Source organism: Leuciscus leuciscus (genome assembly GCF_965113295.1).
Source record: "Leuciscus leuciscus genome assembly, chromosome: 5".
NCBI classification, from domain to species: Eukaryota; Metazoa; Chordata; class Actinopteri; order Cypriniformes; family Leuciscidae; genus Leuciscus; species Leuciscus leuciscus.
In genome coordinates this window covers 48053593-48080145 of record NC_138729.1, presented here as the reverse complement: position 1 = coordinate 48080145, position 26553 = coordinate 48053593, and the positions used below count along the sequence as shown (strand labels likewise).

The 26553-nt window shown below is 36.6% G+C and overlaps 1 protein-coding gene across 1 annotated transcript; it reads right to left on the bottom strand.

The window, feature by feature from the left end:
* Positions 1 to 872: 872 nt before the first annotated feature.
* Positions 873 to 26447, bottom strand: egflam (EGF-like, fibronectin type III and laminin G domains). Its single transcript, XM_082171064.1, has 22 exons — positions 26406 to 26447; positions 25152 to 25238; positions 24501 to 24527; positions 24290 to 24407; positions 24059 to 24194; positions 20351 to 20517; positions 18945 to 19057; positions 17231 to 17630; positions 13291 to 13391; positions 13104 to 13204; positions 12455 to 12599; positions 11013 to 11202; positions 9784 to 9909; positions 6795 to 7038; positions 6560 to 6671; positions 5602 to 5718; positions 4776 to 4956; positions 3647 to 3725; positions 3421 to 3564; positions 3247 to 3330; positions 2989 to 3092; positions 873 to 1974 (listed from the first exon to the last, which is right to left on the bottom strand). Exons 1-22 carry the CDS (start codon positions 26442 to 26444, stop codon positions 1823 to 1825), a joined length of 2967 nt encoding a protein of 988 aa, XP_082027190.1. The 5' UTR covers positions 26445 to 26447; the 3' UTR covers positions 873 to 1822.
* Between the last annotated feature and the right edge of the window lie 106 nt (positions 26448 to 26553).

Here is a 26553-nt window from a genome sequence, read left to right as displayed (position 1 = left end):
ACTTAACGTTATATGTCTGAAACCTAAAATAAACATTATGTGGTTGAAAACACTGAAAAGTTGTGATATATGACAGCTGAGCGCGCCTGTCTCTGGCTCAGCGCCAGCCAACGCGCAAGAGCACATTTGAATTTAGCAGTTGATCACGTCATGCACGGACTGTTCTGATCACACCGATGCAATCGTACGTGCGAAAGGGTTAAGAATGTTTGTCATGTTTTTCCTCCTACAGAAATTATATTAAAACAAAAAATATTTTTTCCATTTTCATATTTTTGAAAAAGCTCCAGGGAGCCACTAGGGCGGCGCTTAAGAGCCGCATGCGGCTCTAGAGCCGCGGGTTGCCGACCCCTGGTCTAGTGTAATATTCTCTAACTCAGGTGATATTTATATTTATATTATTCATACTACTCAAAATACTGTCAATATGTTCATAATCTGTAAATGTTTATTCGTACTAAACCCAACTGTGACCCTACTTTTTTACTTTTATACTTTTTTTTTTTTTTTTATATATATATTTTATTCTTAGAATTTGTATTACTATGTTTCTTGTTGTATTTGTATTTGTATATGTGCACTGGAAGCTTCAGTACCAAGACAAATTCCTTGTGGGTGCAAGCACACTTGGCAATAAAGCTCTTTCTCATTCTGATTATAACTATATATTATTTTTAACATATATAATTAAAACAGTAGGGTAGGCTATAAGTAGTTTTAAAGACTACCAATCTACTGTTCTGATTTTGTTAGAACAACTGTTAGATTCATAGTTTGGCTTCGATAACTCTGTAATACAAGTATCAGTTAATTGACTTTAAAATAAATGTAAAGATACACCCACGTAAAATTAAGTGTCTGACATTCTTTTTTATTTTATGAATAAAATCAGTAAGTCACATTTTTGATGGCAAAATGATAGGCTTTTTAAACATCAAGGCAGAAAAAATTAAGAGATGCATTTTTTTTTTGCAGACATCCATTAACTTAATAAAGAGCTACAGTAAAAAATAAACAGCTACAGTAGCTACTAAAGAGTCTTTGGGATTCATAAAAGTTTGTAGCTAGAAGGAAAAGAGAGGCAGAGCCTCTGATACAAAAGACAAATCACATCACTTTGTCCTTCCACCACTAGCAGCCTAAAAACTCACAGTGCAAAGATTTTACCTCAGAAGAGAGAGAGACATACTACTCTATGACTGACTCTTCGAAAGCTCTATTCATCAGAATGAATCTTCATCTATTAATTCAGCAGTCTAAATACTGATACAAAATTAATGATAAAAAACAAACAAACAATAAACAAAAATACAGTTGCCCCAACCATTGCTCTTGAAGGGAACAATGTAAATACACCTGAATAGGTTTGAACAGGAATTGGTTGCAGATTCATAAGAGCCATAACAGTTGAGAAAAAGAAAGAAAAAGTATGTAATTATATGCAGTAAATTTTGCATAAGGAATAAATAACCTCTGAGCTCGCCTTGTCTTCAAACATCTGCATGCTCACTTATGGAATAAGATTTACCATGATTCAAAGACATGGTTGAAAACCTTCAGTTAATTCAGTGAAAGTGCTGAAGCTAAACAAAAACTCCAACTCTGACTGTTATTGCAGGAGTTGGTGTATAACGGAGAATTCAGAAAACACTTTCATCTTTATCTTCATCAGATGGAGGATAACGTTTGGGTCTTTAATTATCTAATAGCTTATTGTTGATCTTCTCAGCTGAAGTCAGTGATATTTGTGAGCTGCTGTTCCTGATATTCATAAGTATGTTGTTCTTGGGTCGCTGATCTGTAGCTGGTGTGTTTGAGGTGTTCAGTTGGTGCAGGTGTTGATGTTCTTGCCGTCCGCTGCATCGTCCACCAGAGACAGATGGTAGTCTGTGGCGAGAGTGAAATGAGAAATGCATCCCACTAAACCTCGCATGTACTGCCTGTTAGTGTGCAACGCAATCTCCTTCATCCCACCTGGAGAGACAGAGCGAAACTTTCAAATCAAGCTTTGAAATCAAAATCATCACCAGACCTAGACTAATACCCGCACACACACTGCTGTTCAGAAGATTTTTTATTATTATTATTATTTGAAAGAGTCTCTTATTGCTCACCAAAGCTTAATTTATTTTATTAAAATACAGTAAAACTATGAAATATAATTACAATTTAAAAGAAGTATATTCGAATATATTTTAAGATTTTATTTCTGTGATGCAAAGCTGAATTTTCAGCATCATTACTCCAGTCTTCAGTGTCACATGATCCTTCAGAAATCATTCTAATATGATGATTTGATGCTCAAGAAACAGAAATACAGAAATCTTGATACAGTTTTGCAGGATTCTTTAGAAAGTTCAAAAGAACAGCATTTATTTGAAATAGAAATCTTTTCTAACATTATAACTGTCTGGACTGTCACTTTTGATTAATTTAACGCATCCTTTCTGAATAAAATAATTAATTTATTTCAATATAATTTTTTTTGTCCGGTAGTGTAATTACTTTTTTTTTTTTTTATCCACAATATATCATGAACATCTATTGCCATTATTATCAGCATAATTAAAGTCACCATGAAATCAAAATGGAAAACTCTTGTATTTTATGGAATATTGCAGTATTTATTATAAATGATGTATCTGTGCTCATCACTAGTTTTTTATAACTCTTGTTCCCCTTATAATCTTTAATCAAAACATCTTTCCCTTCCTCTCACAGCATCATCTCTTCTCTTCTCTGATGATGTGTTCACTGGCTTGAGGGCGGAGCAACCTGTCACTCACATGAGATCGACCAATAGCAAGCCACAACCATCCAATCCATTCCCCATGGACAATATCAAGTCCCGCCCTACATCTTTTCTTATTCAAGAATCCCTTTCACTCGGATATAATTCACAAGAGGGAAGAGAAGACCATCACAACTTCCTTTTCACGCTGACTTTTTTCATCTTTATCATTACAATTAGCTTGTGTTGCTTCTTACCAATGTAAAGGTCACCGTTGATGTTCAGCTGTCTCATCTTACCCGGAGATCTGCCCGTTTTAGCTCCGTAATCGTCGACAGTTAGTTTACCAGACTGGCCATCCCTTCAAACAGAGACAAACATGAAGGCTTGGTAAAACTCTGTAAAGCTACAGCCCTTTTAAATGGTGCAAATTCCCTCAAATTCATCTACATGTGACAGTCTATGAAGAAAGACATGCTTGACATGATTTGATGCAGTTGATGCACGTGTCTGACCTGACAGCCTTCACTCTGTGCCATTTCCCATCACTAAATGTGCCATTAATGACCACAGTGGCGGCTCCACTACCAAGATTATAACTGTAGGGAGAATAAGAGATGATAGGGTAATGCTTTTGATAAAAAATGCATGAATGTAACATGCAGACGCGAGCGGACATGTCTTTATACCTGAAAATGAGCGCTCCGTCTTGAAGGCCGAGAGACAGGTAGTCACTGTTGGCTCTCATTGGACTCTCCCCCCGCCATAATAAAAGACCGTCTTTGGACGTGCTCTTAAAACGCATGAACATGTTTGTTCTGGAACCTGATATCCTGCAGAGACATGCAACATTATATTAGGATGCATGTATGCACAGAACCTTCATACTGAGAATATAATGTGAAAGCAAAAAACCTTTTGAGGATATCTCTGTTGTCATATGTCAGATAGCTGCGTCCAGTGAACTGAGGGATCTCTATTGATTCAGTAACAGCTGATACAACAAAAGTAAAAGAGAGTTATTTAACGTCCACTAGATGGCAGCACACATCATGAATTCACTAAAGCCATTCTTGTTACTCAGCAAACAAATGAGAGACATTCTGCCATAAGCACTTACTGTTTAAGCAATAATTCCCACATTCTGCACAGTGAGAGCACAAAACAGAATAAAAGAAGCTTAAGAAAGGGTTTGAAGTTTTATGTAAGAAGTCTGCAAAGAATATCAAAGCAACGTCTCAATCTAAAGCCAAACGCAAAATACAGTCTGTGTACTACAGAAGGAAAGGGTTCAGTTAGTGCTCAATCCTTCTCTTGGAGATCTGCCTTCAAGCTGAGTTTAATGTCAAACCATGATGTACTAATAATATAATGTGAAATAGTATGCAGGGTTCCCACACCTTGGTTAACTTCAAATTCAAGGACCTTTCAAGGACTTTCCAGGTCCATACCCTCAAATTCAAGGACTTAAAAAGTGGGGACACATTTGTTGTGTCCAACAACAAACGCTGAGGTACCATCGTAGTAGATTTGTGAGCGTGTGAACGCCATGGCAACGTTCAACACAAAGTACCTCACACGGGAAACACTTAACGTAACGCGTAAATGCGCGTAGCTAACGTAAATCAAGCAAGCTAGTGTCCATAGGCCATGAAGTGTTGGTGAAATAACACATTAGCGGACCGGAGGGAATAATATGGAATTTTTTCCAGAAAACTTCTTGCACAAAATAAGTTCAAGCACTTTCAAGGAGCTGTATCTGTGTGTGTTTACTTTCAAAAACTTTCCAGGGCCTTGAATTATTTGATTTTTTTTCAGATTCATAAACTTTCAAGGATTTCAAGGACCCGTGGGAACCCTGACCTGGAGTATGCATTGTTTTCAGTTATCATCATACAGTTATTTGCATTTTTTTTTAATCTAATTTTGTATTTAAAAAACCTGATGAAATAATTAGCCATTATACGAGCATATACAGTTTGCTTTAGAGTTGTGTGTGTGTGTGTGTGTGTGTGTGTGTGTGTGTGTGTGTGTGTTTTCTGACCTTTCTGACAGTGTTTCCCATCATACCCAAGCGCACAGTCGCAGTCATATCCGTCCCACTTGGGTCTGCATGTTCCCCCATTAGCACACGGGTTCTCCACACACGGGTGAGCTGCGTTCAACACGTTCACCCCAAAAGCCTGACCTGGATTCAGCTCTATACTGCGGTCATTCAGAGAGATCTGGGTCAGGAGGAAAGACTGAACATTATTTTACCATTTTAAGATGAAATCTGCACATGGATCACACACACAGTAGGATTAAAGGGTTAGTTGCCCTAAAAATGAAAATTCCGTCATCATTTACTCGTTCCAAACACGTAAGACTTTCGTTCATCTTCAGAACACAAATGAAAATTTTCTTGATGAAATCTGAGAGCTTTCTGTCCCTCAATTGACAACTACCACTTTGACGCTTCAAAAAGTTCCTAAAGAGATCCATATGAATCCATAAACTAGTTTCTTAAACTAAGAAACTAATCCATATGAATTGAGCGGTTTAGTCCAAATTTTCTGAAGAGACTCGATCACTTTATATGCTGAACAGATTGAATTTAGGCTTTTGTTCACATATAAACATTGATCAGCAACCATGAAAAGAAGCTTAACAGCACTTGCTTGACGTACAAGAACAAACCTCATTGGTTCTTGCTGAAGCTCAAACATGATGCGTAACACGAGAATTAACCTCATTGGTTGTCACACGTCAAACAAACATGCTTGAGCTGCTGGTTACCACAACTGATGTGTGAGTTGATGAATGTTTATGTCAGGGGGCTTTGGGTGTTTGTAGTATCTTTAACCAGTATCTACTGTCTAAACTAGTACCTTCTGAACCGTTCCACTGAAGGGTCTCAGGACGCCAGCGCTCGTCTTAGTAATATCATAATTAGGAACTCCTCCAATATACAGAGGAGAACTACACTTTATCTGTGTAAATGCACCCTGAGAAAGAGAAGAGAGAGAAAGATTATTATTACAATATATACATACAAAATAACCAAAGAAAGCATTCAGATCCCTTGTATTATACATTTATTTCTGATAGAATAGATTTTGTTGTCATTATCTGATGCACAATAGCACACACAACATGACAAGTGTTAAAAGGTTTTCAGTCTGTCATTAAAGCAATACATAAAATAATATACAAAAATGTATACAAATATTGTCCAGTTCGAAATGTGTATATTGGAACTAAATGTGTAAAGGTATATGAATATATTCATTTTTAATCTAAATACACTACCAAAAAGTTAAGTAAGATTGTTTTTAAATTAGAGCAAGGACACGTTCAATTGATCAAAAGTGACATGTTACAAAAGATTTCTATTTCAAATAAATGCTGTTCTTTTGAACTTTCTATTCATCAAAGAATCCTGTGGATTTTTTTTATAACAGTTTCTAAAAAATATCAACAAAAAAAAAAAAATATATAAAATAAAAAAACAACTGTTTTCAACATTGCTAATAATCAGAAATGTTTCTTGAGCAGCAAATCATCATATTAGAATGATTTCTGAAGGATCATGTGAGTAATGATGCTGAAAATGCATCTTTGATCACAGGAATAAATTACATTTTACAATATATTACAATAGAAAAAAGTTATTTCAAATTGTGATAATATTTCACAATATTACTGTACAATGTTACTGTATTTTTGATCAAATAAATGCTGCTTTGGTAACAAAAGAGACTTGTATCCAAAAAAATGTAAACGTACCAACACCAAACTTTTAAACGCTAGTGTATATGATTAAAAATAGTATAAAAATCTCTTCACCTCTGCCATGCCTTCCACCGGTCTCTGGTTGTCTACCTGTAGAATGCCATTTTTTGCTGTTCGAGACACACGCAACTCATGCCACACATCCAAAGTGACGGCCTCTTCACTCCTGTCAACAGAAGCAAAAATATAGTTTCTGGTCCTACACAATATTTGACACCTGTGGATTCACTGTCATCTACTAAAACAGAAAAAGGACTCAAATGTTTAGCATTTCCACTGTATACTGGACCTGATAACACTGACTCCCGAGCCGCAGTCGAAGCGAAACTCCACATATCCGCCCACCAGACTGACTGACAGGAAATCCCGGCTGGCGGCATCATCCGTGTAGAGGAGCGTGCCGTCGGGATTGGTCGGCTGGAAGGTCACCTCAAACTCCATGAAGGACAGGTAGTTGTGGGAGGGCTGAGGCCAGGGGGCGCTGGCGTACGAGAACATGCTCTCGTTAAACTGGGGTAGAGACAACAGGAAACCTGGAACCATTGAGAAATATGAAGTAAGGTCAGTGGCTGCATCCAAAATCACATACTTCCATACTATATAGTAGGTGAAAAACAGTATGTGACAAAGGTAGTCTGAATTCACAATACTCATAAAAGAGTCGGCAAAAAGTACCCCGATGACCTTCTACTTCCAGTGAGATTCTGAAGTGTGTATATGATGGACACTTTACTGTCCCATGAGGCCACGGGAGAGGATTTGTGAATGGCAGTGAAGTGACGTAACTGACGCTGGTAGGTCACATGACCATGACAACATGGCGGATGTAGTACGTCCAGATTACATTCATACTACACACCTTCATACTAAAAAAACATATTTTTTTAGCGGTCGTGAAGTAATTACTTATTCAAAATAAGTACCTACTCAAGAGAGTATGTGATTTCCGACACAGCCAGTGTGATTGGTCGCAATTGGTGGATAAAAATGGCATTTGCAGTTGATATTTATGATCTGACATTTCTGATAGACAATATTTATAATATTGCAAAATTTATTTTGAAACCTGACATTGTAATTACTTCCCCATTTGTTAATATGCAGATTTTTCTGTATTTATTGTCTACGTAAATAAGTTTATTATTCTGTGCAGTTACAACTGTATTTATTATTATTGCTACTGCATCTGTCATGGTTTCTGAATGTGAACTGTATGTCACTGTATGTCATATATACAGACCCTTTCCAAAAAATTTGAATATCATGGAAAAGTTTATTTATTTCCATAATTCCATTCAAAACGTTAAACTTCCATAGATTATAGATTCAGGGCCCACAACTTAAACGATTTCAAGTATTTAGTTGTTTATTTGTACATAATTTGGGCTTCCAGCTCATAAAACCCACGAAAACAGGATTTCAAAAAAGAAGAATATTACATGAAATCACATTATACTTTTAACTTTAGTGTTTTTTGATATTACATTTAAAGTAAATATATTTTGAATTGCAACTTCATCATTGCATATGTAAAATTGCAAATATATTTAAATGCATGACATACATGTTTCAATAGAAATTACATTAGTATATTTTAGGGGTGACCCCGAATAGTCGAAGATTCGATGCTTCGATAGGAGGAGCCTGATTCGACTACCGATCTCACGGTCGAATCTTCGTTATGAAACGAGGATCATGCCACTTTGGCTATATGAGGGCGCTCAATGTCTGATTTCACATAGAACTAGCTTTTATGTAAATACGTTCATATTCAGCCTATTATGATAATGCTGTAGGCCTATATAAAAATGTGCAAAGAAAGAAGCTTTTAATAAATATTTTTTAACGTGCGTGAATAAATCCAAACACCCCGTGACAGATTTAAGTTTCACTTTCAATCCGTGACCGACAGAGGAGCGTCTTCGCGGCAAGGATTTAAATCTTTAACAATGTCTGGGATAAGAAAATCTAAAGTGTGGATGTACACGATTAGAAAGGATATTCTCCAAGGCTGGATTTAGCATCAGGAAAACCATGATCGCACTTCTGCCGGCCAACGTTAACATGTTTCACGCATAGACTGGGTTTCACGTTAGAATGTATTTTATCCACGCGCACAATTTGAAAAGACTCAAACGGACACAGACGGAGTGAAAGACTTTCAGGATTTGTTCTCTCGATCAGGTACAAGTGATTTAAAAACTTTTCAGCCGGTTCTAATTTTATTTTTGGATGCTGTGAACATTTTTAGCTAAAAAGACTGCCTCTACAGTTTAGCATTTATTGTTGTTTCTGCAGTTAAAAAGACAAAGTTGAAAATTCTGGCTACTATCGTTATTTTAATAATTTCTTTATTTTAATTGTATTTATTAATCTGTCAGGGTTATCTAATCTAACTATTTGTGGCTTGTGTTTTGAATATATGTTCCCCTGCACTTTAGGCATTTTGCACACATTTGCTCCTCATCCTGTGACTTGATTCTGATTTATTTCGTTTTGTATTTTTATTTATTAGAAAGGTATATTCTGTTCTAATTTAATTTAGTAAATTAATTGTTTATTTTTTCGGTGCATCGATGTTGTGCTGTAGGCTTTGAAACGTTAAAGCCCCGCCCCCAGCCCCACCCCCATACACATGATTCGACTATTAGTCGACTATAGGCAAGACATGACGATTCTGATTCGACTATGAAAATCCATAGTCGGGGACAGCCCTAGTATATTTTAGTTACCATAAATGCTTGTCAGTACATTTGGCAGAACACTAACCATATTTCAAAGACAACAGAAGTAATTATGAAATTACGTAAAGATGTACTTAAGTGAGTCAAAAATGCACTCTGAAGTTTAGATAACTGCATTTAATATAAATTTAAGCTATAATACATTTTCATTTAATTATAAATAGCATGCAATTAAGTGTCCAATACTATAACATTAGGTTCGCATTTAAGTATATTCTTTCAAAAATATATTATTTCCGTAATAAGTACTCTTTTTAAAAGTATGCAGAAATGTGTAACTTTTTTCACAAGGATTCCCCAGCACACAGGAGGGAAGAGACATTAAAAACCACTTGACTTGACTTAGTATATAGAAATTGTAAATGTGAGTGGTGCTTGTTACTGCCACAAAGCAGGTGTGTGTGTGTGTGTGTGTGTGTGTGTGTGTGTGTGTGTGCGTGTGCGTGTGCGCGTGCGCGTGCGTGTGTGTGTGAGTGTATGTGTGTGTGTGTGTGTGTGTGTGTGTGTGTGTGTGTGTGTGTGAGGGTGACTCACTCTCCTCACAGAGGAAGCCCTTATAGCCCAGAGGGCACAGGCAGATGAAGCCATCCGCTCGGTTGGCAAAGCAGATTCCTCCATTAGCACAGGTGACCTTCTCACACACACTGTTGCTGCACTCGCCTGAAACACACAGAAGAGAAGAAGAGAAGAAGATGCTTTGAACACACATACAGTGATCCCTAAAAGTCAAGTCAAGTCACCTATATTTATATAGCGCTTTTTACAATACAGATTGTATCAAAGCAGCTTCACAGTGATAACACGAAAATAATACAACAAAGTTTGTTTTTAGAAGAAACTTGCGTCATCGTCGCAGACGAGTAAGGCAGATCAATAATATTGAAAATTAAGTGTCCTCAAACTAAGCAAGCCAGAAGCCAAGGCAACAGTGGCAAGGAACCAAAACTCCATCAGGTGACAGAATGGAGAAAAAAACCTTTGGAGAACCCAGGCTTAGTCACTCAGTTCTCCTCTGGCCAACGAGCGAACAGTGTATGATTATGATTCAGGCAGCGTTACAGGTCAGAAGTCAGATTGGATCAGAACATTCAGAATATTATCCGGTTCCATCTGGTTGGAAATCAGAGTCATCACGCTGGTATGGATACGAGTTTGTTGAGGATCAGTGCCGATGGCAAAAGTATGTGGACATTTAAACATGTCTATATATCATTGCATTAGATCAATACACTACTGATTAGTTTAGGGTCAGTCATTTTTTATAATTTTAATAATAATAAAAGTCTTAGCAAGGGTGTGTTTATTTGATCAAAAATACAGTAAAAACATTATTGTAGTGAATTATTATTACAATTTAAAATAACTTTAGATATATTTTAAAATGTAATTTATTCCAGTGATGCATTCTTGTCACTTTTGATTAATTAAATGCATCCTTGCTGAATAAACGTATTATTATAATTTTTATTTTTATCTTACCGACCACAAACTTTCGAATGTTAGTGTAAAATATTTACTTGTACCTCCTGAGATGAGATTTTAAGATGGTAAACAGATAAAATCTTTTTAAGTGTTTATTTTTTTTATTTGCTATTATTTTTAAAATGATGTATTTTCATTTTACATTAATGATTTAATTGATAGCTTTTCATCAACTCAAAATAGCAAAGCAAGTGATATTTATTCCAAAGAAAAATAAACAAGCATACTTTAAACAAAACATTTGAGAAAAAGAAGAAACTTATAGTTGTTCTCAAACTAACCAATGTCTGCTCCGCTCAGTGCATTTCCTTTAGGCCAGGGTCGGATGTCAGTGGCTTTACTGTTGACCGTCAGACTCTGCATGCAGCCCTGAAACCCACGATTGGTCCCCACCGCCCTCACCAGCCAATAACCATTCGGAGCTCCACCCAAAAACAAAGGCGTGCGGAATGTTATTTTAGTGTACTGACCCTGAGAGAGAGAGAGAGAGAGAGAGAGAGAGAGAGAGAGAGAGAGAGAGAGAGAGAGAGAGAGAGAGAGACAAAGAAAAGAGGTTGTTAGATACATTTTATAGTCCTGGGGCGAGTTGCATAAACACAGCCATTTTGTTAAGACAGCATCTAAAGGATTAGTTCACTTTCAAAAAAGTTTTTCTTTTGTCTTTCTTTCTTCAGTCGAAAATAAATGAAGGTTTTTGAGGAAAACATTCCAGGATTTTTCTCCATATAATGGACTTCAATGGCAACCAACGGTTTGAAGGTTGAAATGTCCGTCTCGATGCAGCTTCAAAGCCTCGACACGATCCCAGTCGAGAAATAAGGGTCTTATCTAGCGAAATGATCGGTCATTTTCTAAAAAAAATAATATATATATATACTTTTTAAACCACAAATGCCCATCATGTACCATCTCTGAGATGTGCCACGCATTGCGTCATCACGTTGGAAAGGTCACGAAAAAAATTAAAATAATAATAATAATAAATTGAAACAAAGATGTCGGACAATTTTGAAGTTGGAGGAGAAAATAAGATGGAATTTTTCACCCTTCCCTTCCTTTTTGAACCGGAGTACACAGACGAATAACTTAGATAGATGACGTGACGCGTGACCTTTCCAACGTGATGACGCAATGCGTGGCACATCTCAGAGATGGCACACGATGAGCATTTGTGGTTAAAACGTTTTTTTTTTGTTTTTTTTTGAAAATGACCGATCTCTTCTCTAGATAAGACCCTTATTTCTCGACTGGGATCGTGTCGAGACTTTGAAGCTGCATCAAGACGGACATTTGAACCTTCAAACCATTGGCTGCCATTGAAGTCCATTATATGAAGAAAAATCCTGGAATGTTTTCCTCAAAAACCTTAAATTCTTTTCGACTGAAGAAAGAAAGATATGGATATCTTGGATAACATCGGGGTGAGTAAATTATCAGCAAAACTTTTTTTGAAAGTGAACTAATCTTTTAAGGTCTTGTATGACCCACTAGCAGTTAGTCAAGGGGCAACCAGTCTTACTTTTTGGCATCAAATTAGGCCAGTCTACGTTTTTATGTAACTGATTTTTTAAAAGGTTGAACAGTCTTATTTTTTTATGTCTAACTTGTAAGATTAGCAACCAGCCCCTGGATGCTGATTGGTCAATGCAGTGTATAACACAAAACCAACTGTGTACGTGTGAATATCACAGTATGCTGTGTTTGTGTATTAAGGCATGCGTACCTGAGAACGGCCTGATACCGGTGTGTCGTTATCTAATCGTAGCCAGCCATTCATGCCGTCTCTAAATATTGTGACAGTGTGCCACCGACCAATCACAATGGAGCTGTCACTCACGATCTGCGCCGCCCCCGTACCGCAGTTAAACCTGCGCACATGATAGTCAAGATCATTTACTAATAATCAATGTAAATTCAGAGAATAAAAAAAAATTAAGAAATGAATCAAGACTCAATAGCAGAAGTGTAATTTGCACTTGCAAGGAAGCAAAAAATATATATTTTATGTAAAAAAATTTAGTTTTAGCTTAATATTAATAGATGTATAGATATAAGTGGAAAGAACAATCATGATTCAATATAAGCAAATAGTGTCAGAACAACAAACAAACATTCACAATCCAGTATGCAAATATTAATATGAGTGTGAATATGTATTGTAATAGTTAATAAGGTCTTTTCAAAGTATAATCTTACTTTTTTAAAGTATGAAATACAGTTATATCAAATACAGAGCACATCTAAGGTGCTAAACAGCTACAAAACAAAGCTTGGGTGAAATCTACATGAACTGAAAAGTAACATCAGAAATATTGTGGAGATAAAAGTGTTTGCAAGAACCATAATTAAGACTCAAATTAAACTGGAGATACCTGTAGTGTAGTTTCCGCCGTACGAGGGCCAGAGAGGTGAAATCTCCTCGACCATGTTCATTCTCTCCACAATACAACAGCAGTCCATCCTCAGCCTCTGCCTGAGAGGTCAAAGCAGTGATTCATAAGAGTCCGGTCTCATTAACCTCTCAAACGCTTCAAAGTCTGCCTTTGTGTGTGATTATACCTTAAACTCCAGGCTGATCTGGAAGCTCTGGTACGAGTTTTTAAGGGGTTCAAACGTCATGTGAGAATAGCCATAGAACTTCGGGAAATTTACCATCAGACCTGCAGAACACAGATATGTGGTTACATTAGTTTTGAAATATTTTTGCATATACACACCCTCCATATACTGTGTTACATTACTTGGGAGTCTATAGAGCCAAACACTGTGACTGGAAGGTCATGGAAAATGATTTCTTTCAGTCCATTTGGAGAAGCTTTCTGGCCCGGTATCTTCTTCTGTGACGGAGTTGGGGTTGCAGAGCGTTTCATCTCTTGGGCACAAATCCCATAGTTCATTACTGCCATGTTGATGTGCAGTCACATTCACAGAGCTGCAACATGACCCTTAGCACAAACACTAATAAACCAAAACTGAAGGTCATCTAAACTACTGTTCAAAAGTTTGGGGTCGGTAATACTGTGAAATATTATTCAAATTTAGATGACTGTTTTGTATTTAAGTATATTAAATTTTCAGCATCATTACTCCAGTCTTCAGTGTCACATGATCCTTCAGAAATCATTCTAATATGATGATTTGCTGCTCAAGAAACATTTATTATTATTACCAATGTTGAAACCTGTCATGCTGCTTAATATTTTTGTAGAAAAGTTTTTTTTTTGCACAAATCTTTTTTTTTCATTATTCTTTGATGAATAGAAAGTTCAAAAGAACAGCAATTATTTTAAATGTATTTTGTAAAATTGTACATGTCTTTACTTTTGATCAATTAAATGTACCCTTGCTGAAAAAAAATCATTTCTTTAAAAAAAAAAAAAAAACTGACTCCAGCCAAACTTTTGCTAGTGCTACAAATAAAGGGTCAGAAAATACACTTTTACCAGATGTAAATATTAAAAAATCGACCATCTTTCTCCGAATATGGACTAAAAGAGAGACAGACTACAACAAAATGTGTGTGTGTGTGTGTGTGTGTATATGCATATATGAAGAATTTGTTCCCATGAATTCTTTCCCTCATTTTAGTAAATTGTGACCAAGTTGAACTAATTCATTTCCTCGTTTTGATATAACTAAAACTAGAACAAATTATTACAACGTGGCCACGATTCACTTAAAACTATAGAGAACGAATTAGTAAAATGTGCTGACATATTAATAAGTCAAGGAAACAAATTGTTAATTTGTGACCACGATATACATATTTTTTGTCCACATGTCATGTCAGGGCTCCATAGTGTTAGTTTGGAACTAATGGAAAGCATAAGCGCTCCCCCTAGAGGCTGAAGGAATATGTGTTATATATATATATATATATGTCTAGGCTTTTATTACCCAAGATGATGTTACTTTTGACACTCAAAATTAGTTCAGCTCACTAGAATAGTGAGGTTTCAAGAAATGAAAACTCGTATATATTGCATTTAAACATATTGAAACTGGTATGCAATACTGTGAGAGATTTAGAACAATGAAGCAATATCTAGTCTGTGGAGTCAACTTGTTTTAAAAATGTTATTGAGCTCGCTCTGAAAGGGTTAGACAGAAAGAGAAATCCCAGGGGAAAATACAACAGCACATGCAAACCTCCATTCTCAAAGATTACACACTCCCAACAGACCTCAGAGAAGACAAGAGAGAGACAGGAGGAGGAAACAATCAAATGAAAAAGGAAAAGAGACAAATTCTTCAAGCATCTGAGAGAGCGTTTAATAGACTTCTAATGCTTTAGATCTTATTTAATCAAACTTTTGGAGAAATGTGTTGGTTAGTTTGGGGTTGTTTCAACCCACGGACGAAAAACAAACATTAAAAAAAGTAGCCCAATTCCACAGGAAAACTGCAGACTTGGCAACACTAGACACAGTTCACACTTTTTTTAGCCAGTCAGCAAAACACAGGCTGCTTCTCAATACTCAAATTGATGCTTCCTCGTTTCCTCACTCCTACGTCCTCTAGCCTGTGACCCGGAAACCAATTGTACTAGGCCATCTTGAAGGACATCTCAATTCTCTAACTGCACCACGAGAAACGAGGAAGCTTCCTGAGGAGTCATGAGCGGGATACACAGGTGTATCCTTCCCTCGCAAGCTAAGACGCGAGGAAAGAGAAGAAAGGAAACCAGGATGCGCAGATAAGAAATGAGAAGCACCCTCTGTCTGCATGATTAATGTTGTAGGTTTGCAGACATGTCCTTAGAGGGCAGGGTGTTGGTGCGAGGACGTGGTCTAATTCAATTTAAATTCACACCATTTAAAGGGATAGTTCACCCAAAAATGAAAAAACTTATAATTTATTCACCCTCAAGTCATTCTAAACCTGTTTGACTTTCAAAAGTCAAGATATCTTGAAGAATATTTTATTGGACATTTAACCAAACAATTTTGGAGCCCATTGACTTCAGTAATATAAAAAAAAATTAAAAAAAATAAAAGATTTCTCAAAATATCTTCTTTTATATTACATAGGATAAAGAAACAAACTGTTTTGGAAGAAGATGAGGGTTACTACAACAAAACAAAACAAATGAAGGCTAAATAGAAATATTTAACAAAAAATAATAATAATGAAAATGACAAAAGCCCAAACTAAATCACTAAACCTTAAACTAAAATGAAAAACTGAAAATATACAAATAAAAGCTATTCAAAATATTAATAACACAAGAGTTGTATATAAATACTAAAATAACGCTGTTCCAACCTGGTCGACAAAAGTTAATTAATAAATATGATGAAATATATAACATATAATGAAATATATAAATATAACAAATTATTTTAAATATAACATTATTTTCATGCTACTAAGAGAAACAATGTGAAGTTGACAGTTTAGTCACTGGCTTGATTTACTAATGCATAAACAACAATAAACGATTTTGAGACAAAGAACGTCTGACTGTACATGAATCATTATATATCAGAAATCACTGGTCACAGATCAGGCATTAGAATTAACACAGTTGCTTACATGTTGTGTCATTACTGTCGGGTCCATATCTTACAGTAAAAGTCTGTTTGCAAAGCCTGCGCCGAAATTGCGACTGATTTACCCAAATAATCCACAGTGAAATGTACAGAACAAACTAATAATGCAAAAGCCTCTAAAAGCCACCTATGTCAAAAATTAGAAAATAATATTGAGTGAATGCTCTTCGCACATAGTATACGTTCATCAAATACTTTCACTTCAAACTCACTAGATCCCAGCCTCAGCCCATTCAGAAATGGTAGATAAATACTTAGGTAGAAATCTATACGTAGGAGCCTGATAAAAATGTTAATATTAAAGAAAAACTTAAAACGGACTTAGAGGCTTTTGCATCTTAAGTCTTCATATATACAGTATATATATATATATATATATATATATATATATATATATATATATATATACACACACACACACACACACACACACACACACACATGCAACTAAATGCTAAATTTCTATAGGTGGCACTGGACATTACATGGCTATAAATTTCTTTGAATATCTTTGAAATTTGAATATTTATTTAAAAATTAATCTCAGTTCTTCTTCTTTAAATTCAATATCAAATTGCAATTCTGCATCATGTTTTCTACCTCAATTCAAATTCTGGAATTTAATTAGAATTTAAAATATATGCGTAATTCACTTTTTAACCCAATGTTCCAAAACAGGGACTAAATTGTTACAGCTGTTATTTTAGTATCACTGATATACTATTATAGTTTCTTTTGAAATATTTTGAATTGGATTTTTCTGTTTTGAGGGTGAGTAAATGATGAGAAATTTTCATCAAGTCTAAGTTAGCAAAACTGTAAAATCCCTTACAGCTCAATTTTGTGTTGTGAAGCCCCGCCCACAGTGAAATCGTGTTAGTAATCTAACAAAACTATATAATCAAATATGTACTGAACATATTCACTCTGAAACAGACAGAACTAACCTTCTGAGCAGAGGTCCCCCTGGCGACCGAGGTTGCAGTGACATCGAGAGCCGCCGGTATCGTAATCGTTGATGCAGAAGCTGTCAGGAGGGCAGACCGTCTCGTCACATGACACGTCGTAGACCCGGGCTCTTTCCCCTTTCCACGGTGTCATTGACGGACTGGGAGATGGCACCGCAGGAGGAGGCGTAGTAGGACCGGCGCCTGTCAGTATAATGGGTGTGGTGGTTGTCCTGGGGGCGGAGCTAGCGACCGTTGTCATGGTTATAGTTGTTGTTGATGTGATATTTTGGGAAGCAGGTGTACGCATCCTAAAAATAACATTTCCGTTACCGGGTGTCCCGACGCGGGAGCGTAGCTGAGACCGCCTGCCGCCTTTTTTACTGTTAGGAAACTTAATCTGCAAAAAACAGATAGATGAATGCCAGAAAGATTAATAACAGCACACTCTGAGTGAAAAGATGTTATCTATTGTGTATACAGTTGTATTTATAGAAAAAATGTATTACATTTTCTGAGTTTTGCCTCTTCTAATGTGTTTTAGAATTCTTTAAAGGGGTCATGAACTGCATTTTTGTATTATTTTATAATGTTTCCTGAGGTGCACTTAAGTTGGTATGATTTTAATATCAAAAAAGGTCATAATTTAGAAATAAAAGGCCATTTTCTACCCTAACCCTCATTGAAGGGGCGTGTCTGTTGGGAGACTTCAGTGTAAACGCCCACCGCTGTGATTGGCTAACATATTTGCATATGAAATAAGTATTACACATGAAACTCTCTCGAATATCTATTTAGCATATAAATGCAGTGATCTCGTCGATTATTGCACTCTCATGAATGCTTTCATCGTAACTAACAGTGCAAACATGATGTAAATAAGAGATTCATTGTGCAGTGTAGACAGCGTCTTTGATTATAACGGGAGTTTTGGCGAGAGTCTAGAACTCAGTCACTAATAAACTTGCGCTGTGATTGACAGCTCCAGTGATTATAAAGGGAGCGTTCTTTGATTGCTTTCTGTAGGCCTATATAACTTAATCACAATTTAAATAACATTATTTTCATGCTACTAAGAGAAACAATGTGAAGTTGACAGTTTAGTCACTGGCTTGATTTACAAATGCATAAACAGCAATAAACGATTTTGAGACAACGAACGTCTGACTGTACATGAATCATTATATATCAGAAATCACTGGTCACAGATCAGGCATTAGAATTAACACAGTTACTTACATGTTGTGTCATTACTGTCAGTATCTTATAGTAAAAGTCTGTTTGCAAAGCCTGCGCCGAAATTGCGACTGATTTACCCAAATAATCCACAGTGAAATGTACAGAACAAACTAATAATGCTCTACTGGGACATTCCCCCATTCCTAGCATTAGGATCCTTTGGAAGGTAATGTTATTTTTAGTCCAGTGATCCTGATCCTCTCTTCTCTCCTTCTCATCTAACGAATGTGCCAGTGGGCGGGGCCAAAGACGCAATGATGTAGAAGTAGGCGTTGATTTTCTTCTGCAGAGGTTTAATGTGACGAAATCTAAAACTTTGGTTTCAATAAAAGCTGTTTTTGGACTAATGAGGAAGTTTTGAATTCTGAAACTTGCGTGATGTTTTATTGTACAGTGACCTCTAACATGTCAAGATATCAATGTAAATTTGATTTCTAAATTAATGACCCCATTAAAATCACTAAAGATCGCTCACCTCCTCAACGAAGACGTCATAATCTGAGTCATCGATTTCAAACCCGTCCTCATCTTTCCTGTCAGAGTTTGAGATGTAGACGTCAGAGTCTCCACTGCCTACATCCATTGAACCTGTTTTTAAAGCAAGGGATCGTAAACTTCTGTCATTTGACCTCATAAATACATTTAGCAGGGGGGAAAAATCATCATGATTTCATGCACAGGACACATCTGACTTTCAGAAACAGAAGGTTTCTAAGTCTTGTTCATGTTGCACACAATTCTGATTTGTTAGTCGGGCTTGTGAAGCATCACTATTACTATTTCACTTGCTTATTATCATAAAAGATTCTGTAAAAACTTCAGTGCGTAACTCGTCTTGCCACATTTGCCGTAGACCCATGAATGAGGTGTTGTGTGCCTTATTGCGGAGAGGTGTGCTATGACTTTTAAAGCGATTGGGCGTACGATGTTTGAACAACGGGTGAAAAATCTGACAGAAAATCCCACAGACTTAATATTGGACAGGACTCTGTGACATCATATCTGGCAACCAGTTACAGCCCATGAGTAACCACCCCATAGACTTCCACTGAAAAAGGGGGAGAGGGATATCAAAGGCCCTGTTTACACCTGGTATTAAGATGCGTTTTGGTCGATCGGATCAGAAGTAGATGACAGAGACACATTCCCGTTTACACCTGGTGTTTTAATCCGTCTCTTTTGTCCACTTTCACACAATTCTGTCCTGATTTCTTTGAGGGGAGAGTCTATGGGTGGGTAAATGGGTTTTTTCAGATCTTTCAATCTAATGGATTAAATAAGCTTGCGCAATTTACATATGAACGCGCCTGGAGATGAAGGAAAAGGGAAAGAGTTAAAAGGCATGCCCAATTCAGTTATGAATGTCGCACAACCCTTAAAGTTACATGTGAGGTGCTCTTAATCCAGTTGTTTTTGAGTGAATCCAATTGGTTGGAATCCGACGCCAACCGAACTATGACGAAGCTCTGCTGAATGAGTTGCTGTGATCTGATGTGATTGGACTGTAAATGTGTGTGTGTGGGGGTCTATGCTCTTAATCTGTCTGCTGGAGGGTTGGGGGCGGGTAACTAGCTGTAAGCCTCCTCCAAGTGTGTTTGTGTGACATTGAGGAGGGTCTTCCCCAAAATGAGCAAGCTTTAAGATGCTTAATTTAATTAGTCTGGTCTTTCCAGCCAGCATGCAAAAAAAAAAAAAAAAAAAAAAACTCCTTAAATCTGTGAGGAGCATCCAAACTCGTACACTATGTAATATGCAAACCACACATAAGTAGTCATTTAGACCCTTTTATCCACTGTAAACATATTATAGGGACAAATCAAGGGCACATTGACTACGGTGCGCACCAGCAACCTTACGGTCATGTCGAGCGCTGTAACTTACAGAGTGTGCGCACAGGGTTATTAATGGAACTGGGAGGACTGATCCCATGTGCGTTTACGGCTCTGATGACAAACTGGTACTCCGTGTCAGGGATCAGACCCTTGAGCACCATAGAGTTCGACTCTACTGGCTCTCTGATGTACGTCCACTCAGTGTCCATCTCCGGCCTGCAACACACACACACACACACACACACACACACATTACCAAACCGTCGTCCTGCTTTCCTTGATCATGCAGAGAATTAGAGAACAGTTGTATTCTGTAAGATTTTTACTCTAAAACTTATTAGATACTCTATAACTCTTAATATTATCTGAAGAAACTGTGAGAGTTGCTTGTGCAAAATTCGCAATGATGATGCTAGGGTTTTGCAAGGACGTTGATTTGGGCCCTTTTCAAAGACTGTGATGAAGCATTTCCATATTAATTAACATCTACCTTTAAAAAAAAAGTACATTTATAATGCTTTACTTTCTTACCTTGGCATTAAATTTCAGAAAAATGGTTACCGCTGCTGCGTAAAGGTTTCTAATATGAAATGCAATGTAAGTCGCTTTGGATAAAAGCGTCTGCCAAATGCATAAATGTAAATGCACAACTCTTTTAAACAATGTAATCAATCTCTCAATGCTTTTTCCTATATTTTTTGATGTTATTAAGATAAATGGGAAAGCAAAAAATGACATTTGTTGTAGTTTCCGTGCACCACTATAGAAGTTTATCAAACCATGACAACTTCCACTTCTGCTATATTACCCAGATTATGTGAAAGGTTGTTAATCTGAGAATCAGACAGTCTCTGGTGGGGGGTCTCTCCTAATCTGCTGGAGGCCACTGTTCTATTGAATCATGCTGCATAATTATCAATGAGTATTAAAAACATGCCGATTTCAAACCCAAATGCACATATGTGGACGCCTGGACACGCTCCACTGAATATATTTAGTATTGCATTTTTTTTTTTTTTTTCATGATTTTAAAATAATCTGTACATAATCTGTACATATAATGCATCAATCTACTACTCAAAAAAATAATGTGACCAAAAAAATGAACACATGTCCTTGCAGTATGAAACATGTGTACAGAGTGCAATGAAACAGAACAGAGAAACATTTTTAAAGGTTTAACAAATTTTAACTCGACACATTCTCACACTGACACACTGTTAAATGGATCACTATGGATGTATGCCATTGAAAAGCTTATGTTCCATGTTGAAAGCTTATGTTAATTTGTATTATATACAAATAGTATATAATGGTGTATGTTAAAATGCTTGAAATTTGTTCATAAATATAATATAAATAAGAATAAATATGAATCATGTCAACAAATGTATTAATGTCTTTAAAAACGGTTATTTTCATTTAAGAAAAAAAGTGATAAAAAAAAGTTATGTGTGTATATATAATGTTTTCTGATATTAATTTTAATAATTATACTTATATTATTAATAATAAATATAAATCAGTATACATTTTTAGGTACTTCTGCTGCGTCACAAGTTCATGATTTTTTTAAGAAGCATCCAAGGATGCACCTCATGAAGTTGATGAATGCCTCTAAAGGGATAGTTCACACAAACATGAAAATTCTGTCATCATTTACTCAAGTTGTTCCAAACCCGTATGAGTTTCTTTCTTCTGCTGAACACAAAAGAAAATATTTTGAAGAATGTCGGTAATCAAACAGTTGACGGTAGCCATTAACTTCCATAGTATATTTTTTCCTACTATGGAAGTCAATGGTAGGAACTGTTTGATTACCGACATTCCTCAAAATATGTTCAACAGAAGAAAGAAACTCATACGGGTTTGGAACAACTTGAGTAAATGATGACAGAATTTTCATTTTTGTGTGAACTATCCCTTTAATGACCAGAGCTGGAATTTAGACAAAGCAGCGGCTCAAATATAATGGCGCTTTTCCACTGTATGGTACGGTACGGTACGGTTCGGTTCGGTACGGCACGCTTTGGCGCTTTTCCACTGCATGGTACGATACGGCTCGGTTCAGTACGGCTCACTTATGACGCATTTCCACTGCATGGTACGGTACGGCTCGCTTCGGCTCGCTTTAAATGGTACCACCTCTGTTGAGGTTCCAAGCGTACCGGACCGATATGGAGGACCAAACCTGCAGAAATTAAAAATTAATAGATAAATAAATAAATAGATAAATAGATAAATAAATGTGATAAATAGATAAATAAATGTGATAAATAGATAAATAAATGTGATAATAGGAAAAGAAAGAAAGAAATAAACGACTTGATAAAATAAATATGATTCATTTTTAATCAAATTCATTTTTGTATTATTTTTTCATATACCGATACTAAAATGTGACGTGAAAACACTGCAGATCACTGATTGGTCAGACAGAATCATCACTACCAGCGTCATTGTATTTACGACACGAGACACTAAACCCGCTAGATTTAAATAGCCAGTAGACAACAGCCAACGCTGTAGCGCCTGTTTTAAAAGTATTTGCTTAAAAAAAAAAGAGAGTATAAACTTACAAAAAAGAAATGAATCGTGGTCAGTGGACGAGGTGCAGACGTTCCTCTCGTTGGTTGCCGAGGAGTGGATGGGGAAACACGGAATGAAAAATTCGCATTTAATATGATGATGTCATGGCAGTAGAGACGGCAACTATAACGATCAGTCACACCCACTTTGAAGCGGTACTAACTGCAGTGGAAAAGCAACCGAGCTAAAGCGAACCGAACCGTGCCGTACCGAGCCGAGTCGTACCACGCAGTGGAAAAGCGAAGCGAGCCGAACCGTTCCGTGCCGAGTCGAACCGTACCGAGCCGTACCATGCAGTGGAAAAGCGCCATAAGAGAGGTTTCTTTTATTCAACATTTTGGGTCACTACATAATTCTAAGTGTGTTATTTCATAGTTTTTATGACTTATTTATTTTTCTGAATTGTAATAATAAAGAACCGGTCGGTCAGTTCTCAGGAACTCATACACACATTAGAGCAGGCCGTTGTGTCCTGCGGGTCAGAGTTTGATGTGTGTGTGGTCATGCAGACTGTGTGTTGAACTGGCCTGAATGGGTTAGTTGTGTTCTAGAACAGTAACGACCACAGAAATGCATTAGTTGCATGAGTCATCTGGACAGGGTAAAGATCACACGCAGAAACATCAGTCAGTCTAGTTTAAATAGATGCACAGAAGACTTTCGGGGAATGCATTCTTTGAAAGAAGATTAATAGAATTTTATTTTGTCCGTGAAGTCGACTGAAAATGTTTTTCACATAAAAAAGCTGCTATTGTACAAATCTTGAGTTTTTCTGTTTCTTTTCTGTTTCTATCTGCACCGCCAGTCTGTCTATCCATCCATCCATCCATCCATCCATCTAGTTATCCGCACCAGCCGTCTGTCCATCTGTCCATCCATCTCTATGTCTATCTATCTATCCGTACTGGCCGTCTGTCCATCCATCCATCCATCCATCTCTATGTCTATCTATCTATCTATCTATCTATCTATCTATCTATCTATCTATCTATCTATCCATCCATCCGCACCGGCCGTCAGTCCATCTATCTATCTATCTATCTATCTATCTATCTATCTATCTATCTATCTATCCATCTATCCATCCATCCATCCATCCATCCATCCATCCATCCATCCATCCATCCATCCATACGTTCGTCTATCTATCCATCCATCTATCCATCACCTGATATAAGCCACCAGGAAGTATAGCACAGGTGCACTTCCTTCACTTTCTCCATGTTGCCATGACAGGGCCAGTTCTGTGTCCGACACGGCGACCACTTTAGGCTGGGTAGGAGGTGTAGGAGGCATGCACTTTTCTACAATTTAAGAGAAAAATATAATGAAAGTTGATTCATTCTGTTAGCTAAATTCACGCTGATCAAAATGCATGTTTGGTGATTAGTCTGCTCACCGTGAGAGCCAGTGCTGATGTCCCGGGGCATGCTGGGTCTGCCCTCCCCTGCCCAGCCGTACGCACCCACACTGACACGGTACTGCGTGGCCACCTTCAGCTTCCCGATCACCACATCCTAACAGAACACACACACACACGGGAACAGCTTGCCATGCACAACAGCACCATATGGCATTAACAGAGAAGCAGATACTGAACATCTACTCACAAAGCTCGCTTGACCATCAAACTGACCCTGTAAGACAAAATTCATCAAGTCAAATTGTTCACTTCAACTGTGGTATACTGAAGCCTCACAATTACTATGATCTGATCATTCAGAATTTATTATAATTTTTATTTTATTTTTTATTATCATAAATGTTTTAAAAATTATCATAAATAAAATGCAATTTATATATCTTAATTATAATTAAATGTTAGATATAAATATATTATATATAATTATAAAATAATTAAAAATATATTTTATATATATATATATATATTTAAACAATGAATAAAACATTATATACACAGATAACTAAATAAATGAAGAAATAAATGTATTTCCATCTATCTTGGATTTATAGTTATATATGCGTATATATGTTTTCTGATATTAATTGTATTAATTATTATATTTATATTAATAATATAAATATAAATCAGTATAGAAAGCACATATATTGTATATGTTTGTGCTTTCTGATATTCATTGATGTCTACAAACTTACAGAGTATATAAAAATATACAAATGTTGTTTATAATGCATCAAATACCTATATACAAATATACACATAGGTAAATATATACATAAATGTATCGTAACCATAAATAAAGTAGTATTATTCCAACTAATAAAGAGGTTGTACATACAGTTGTGAGCATTTCTAAACTCAACGGGACTTCCAGGATAACAGCATTGCTGGTCGGACGATTATTCCTCATCTCCGTGTAAAACACCTGGGCAACAGAATAATTTAATATTTACATTAATATTTTCATCTGGAACCCATCGCTCTCAAATCATTCCTGTAGTGACATCTATACAGCACCAGTGTAGAAATATGAAGAATAAGAGAGTCTTCACGAGGGCTTGTAATACCTGATACCCTAGCGTTTTAGCAAGTCTTTATCCCATAACAACATTAACAAAAGTTAACAGAGACTCATACAGAAAAATCATAACACTCAATATGATGGCTTTGGTCCCGCCTTCACAAAGTTGTTAACTCAAGAACCATTCAAATACCAGCCGGGAATATTATATTTAATTAAAACTAAAAATGAAAACCATAAAAATAGCTGTGTCCCAATTCGCATACTATCCGATATGAGCATGGGAAATGAGTATCCCAAAGATACCCGGATGATCTTGGTTTCCGGTTAGAATCCGGAGTGCAGATCCGTTCACACTCTAATATTACCCACAACCCATTGCGTGTTAGACGAGGATTCGATTAGAACTACAAACATGAATAACAAGCGTTAAAGGTTGTGAGGTTTGACTGATTAATAATCAGTATCTAAACTGATGAAAATATATTATCCACATAATATTTCATCTGAAAAAACATTGTGAACTTTTATAAAGTTACGTTTGGTCATTAAAATTTAAATGCATCATTATGCAAACCAAGATCAACATGCCACAACATTTCTCTCCGATACGGTAGAATATTCAATTAAATTGAATGTGGAGGATTTTAACTGTGACAAGTTTAAATGCACATAACTAAAACACAAATTATGACGAGTATGTCCCAAAGCTCTTCGTGTGTGAATGAATAAAATATGTGAATAAAAGCCTAAATTCAATCTCCAGAAAATTTTGACTAAACCACTCAATATATATGGATTAGTTTCACAATCTCTTTATGAACTTTTTGAAGCATCAAAGTGGTAGTTGCGTAGCTGTCAATGGAGGGACAGAAAGCTCTCAGATTTCATCAAAAATGATTTCCGAAGATAAACGAAAGTCTTACGGGTTTGGAACGACATGAGGGTGAGTTAAATGATGACAGAATTTCCATTTTTGGGTGAACTATCCCTCTAACACTGACATATGATGAACAGGTCGATATGTTCTTGAATCCGCAGTTTTACAGTTTACGATGGACGGGTTTGTACCTTGTATCCAGTGATAGTGCTGACGTGTCTGCGGGGCATCTTCCACCGCACACTGAATGCAGTGCAGTTCACCGTCTCCAGCTGGATGTCCAGCGGTGGACTCAACCTCTCTGAGAGGAACCACAGATCACAGCACAAATATAACATA

Bases quoted from the DNA above. Each gene is read 5' to 3' on its own strand.
- egflam (XM_082171064.1), bottom strand. From the start codon at position 26,444: ATGCCCCGCAGACACGTCAGCACTATCACTGGATACAAG. The intron at 17,631-18,944 runs GTGAGCGATCTT...TGTTTTTTGCAG, and splicing joins ATGACGTCTTCGTTGAGGAG to ATTAAGTTTCCTAACAGTAA. The intron at 1,975-2,988 runs GTAAGAAGCAAC...CTGTCTCTCCAG, and splicing joins CAACGGTGACCTTTACATTG to GTGGGATGAAGGAGATTGCG.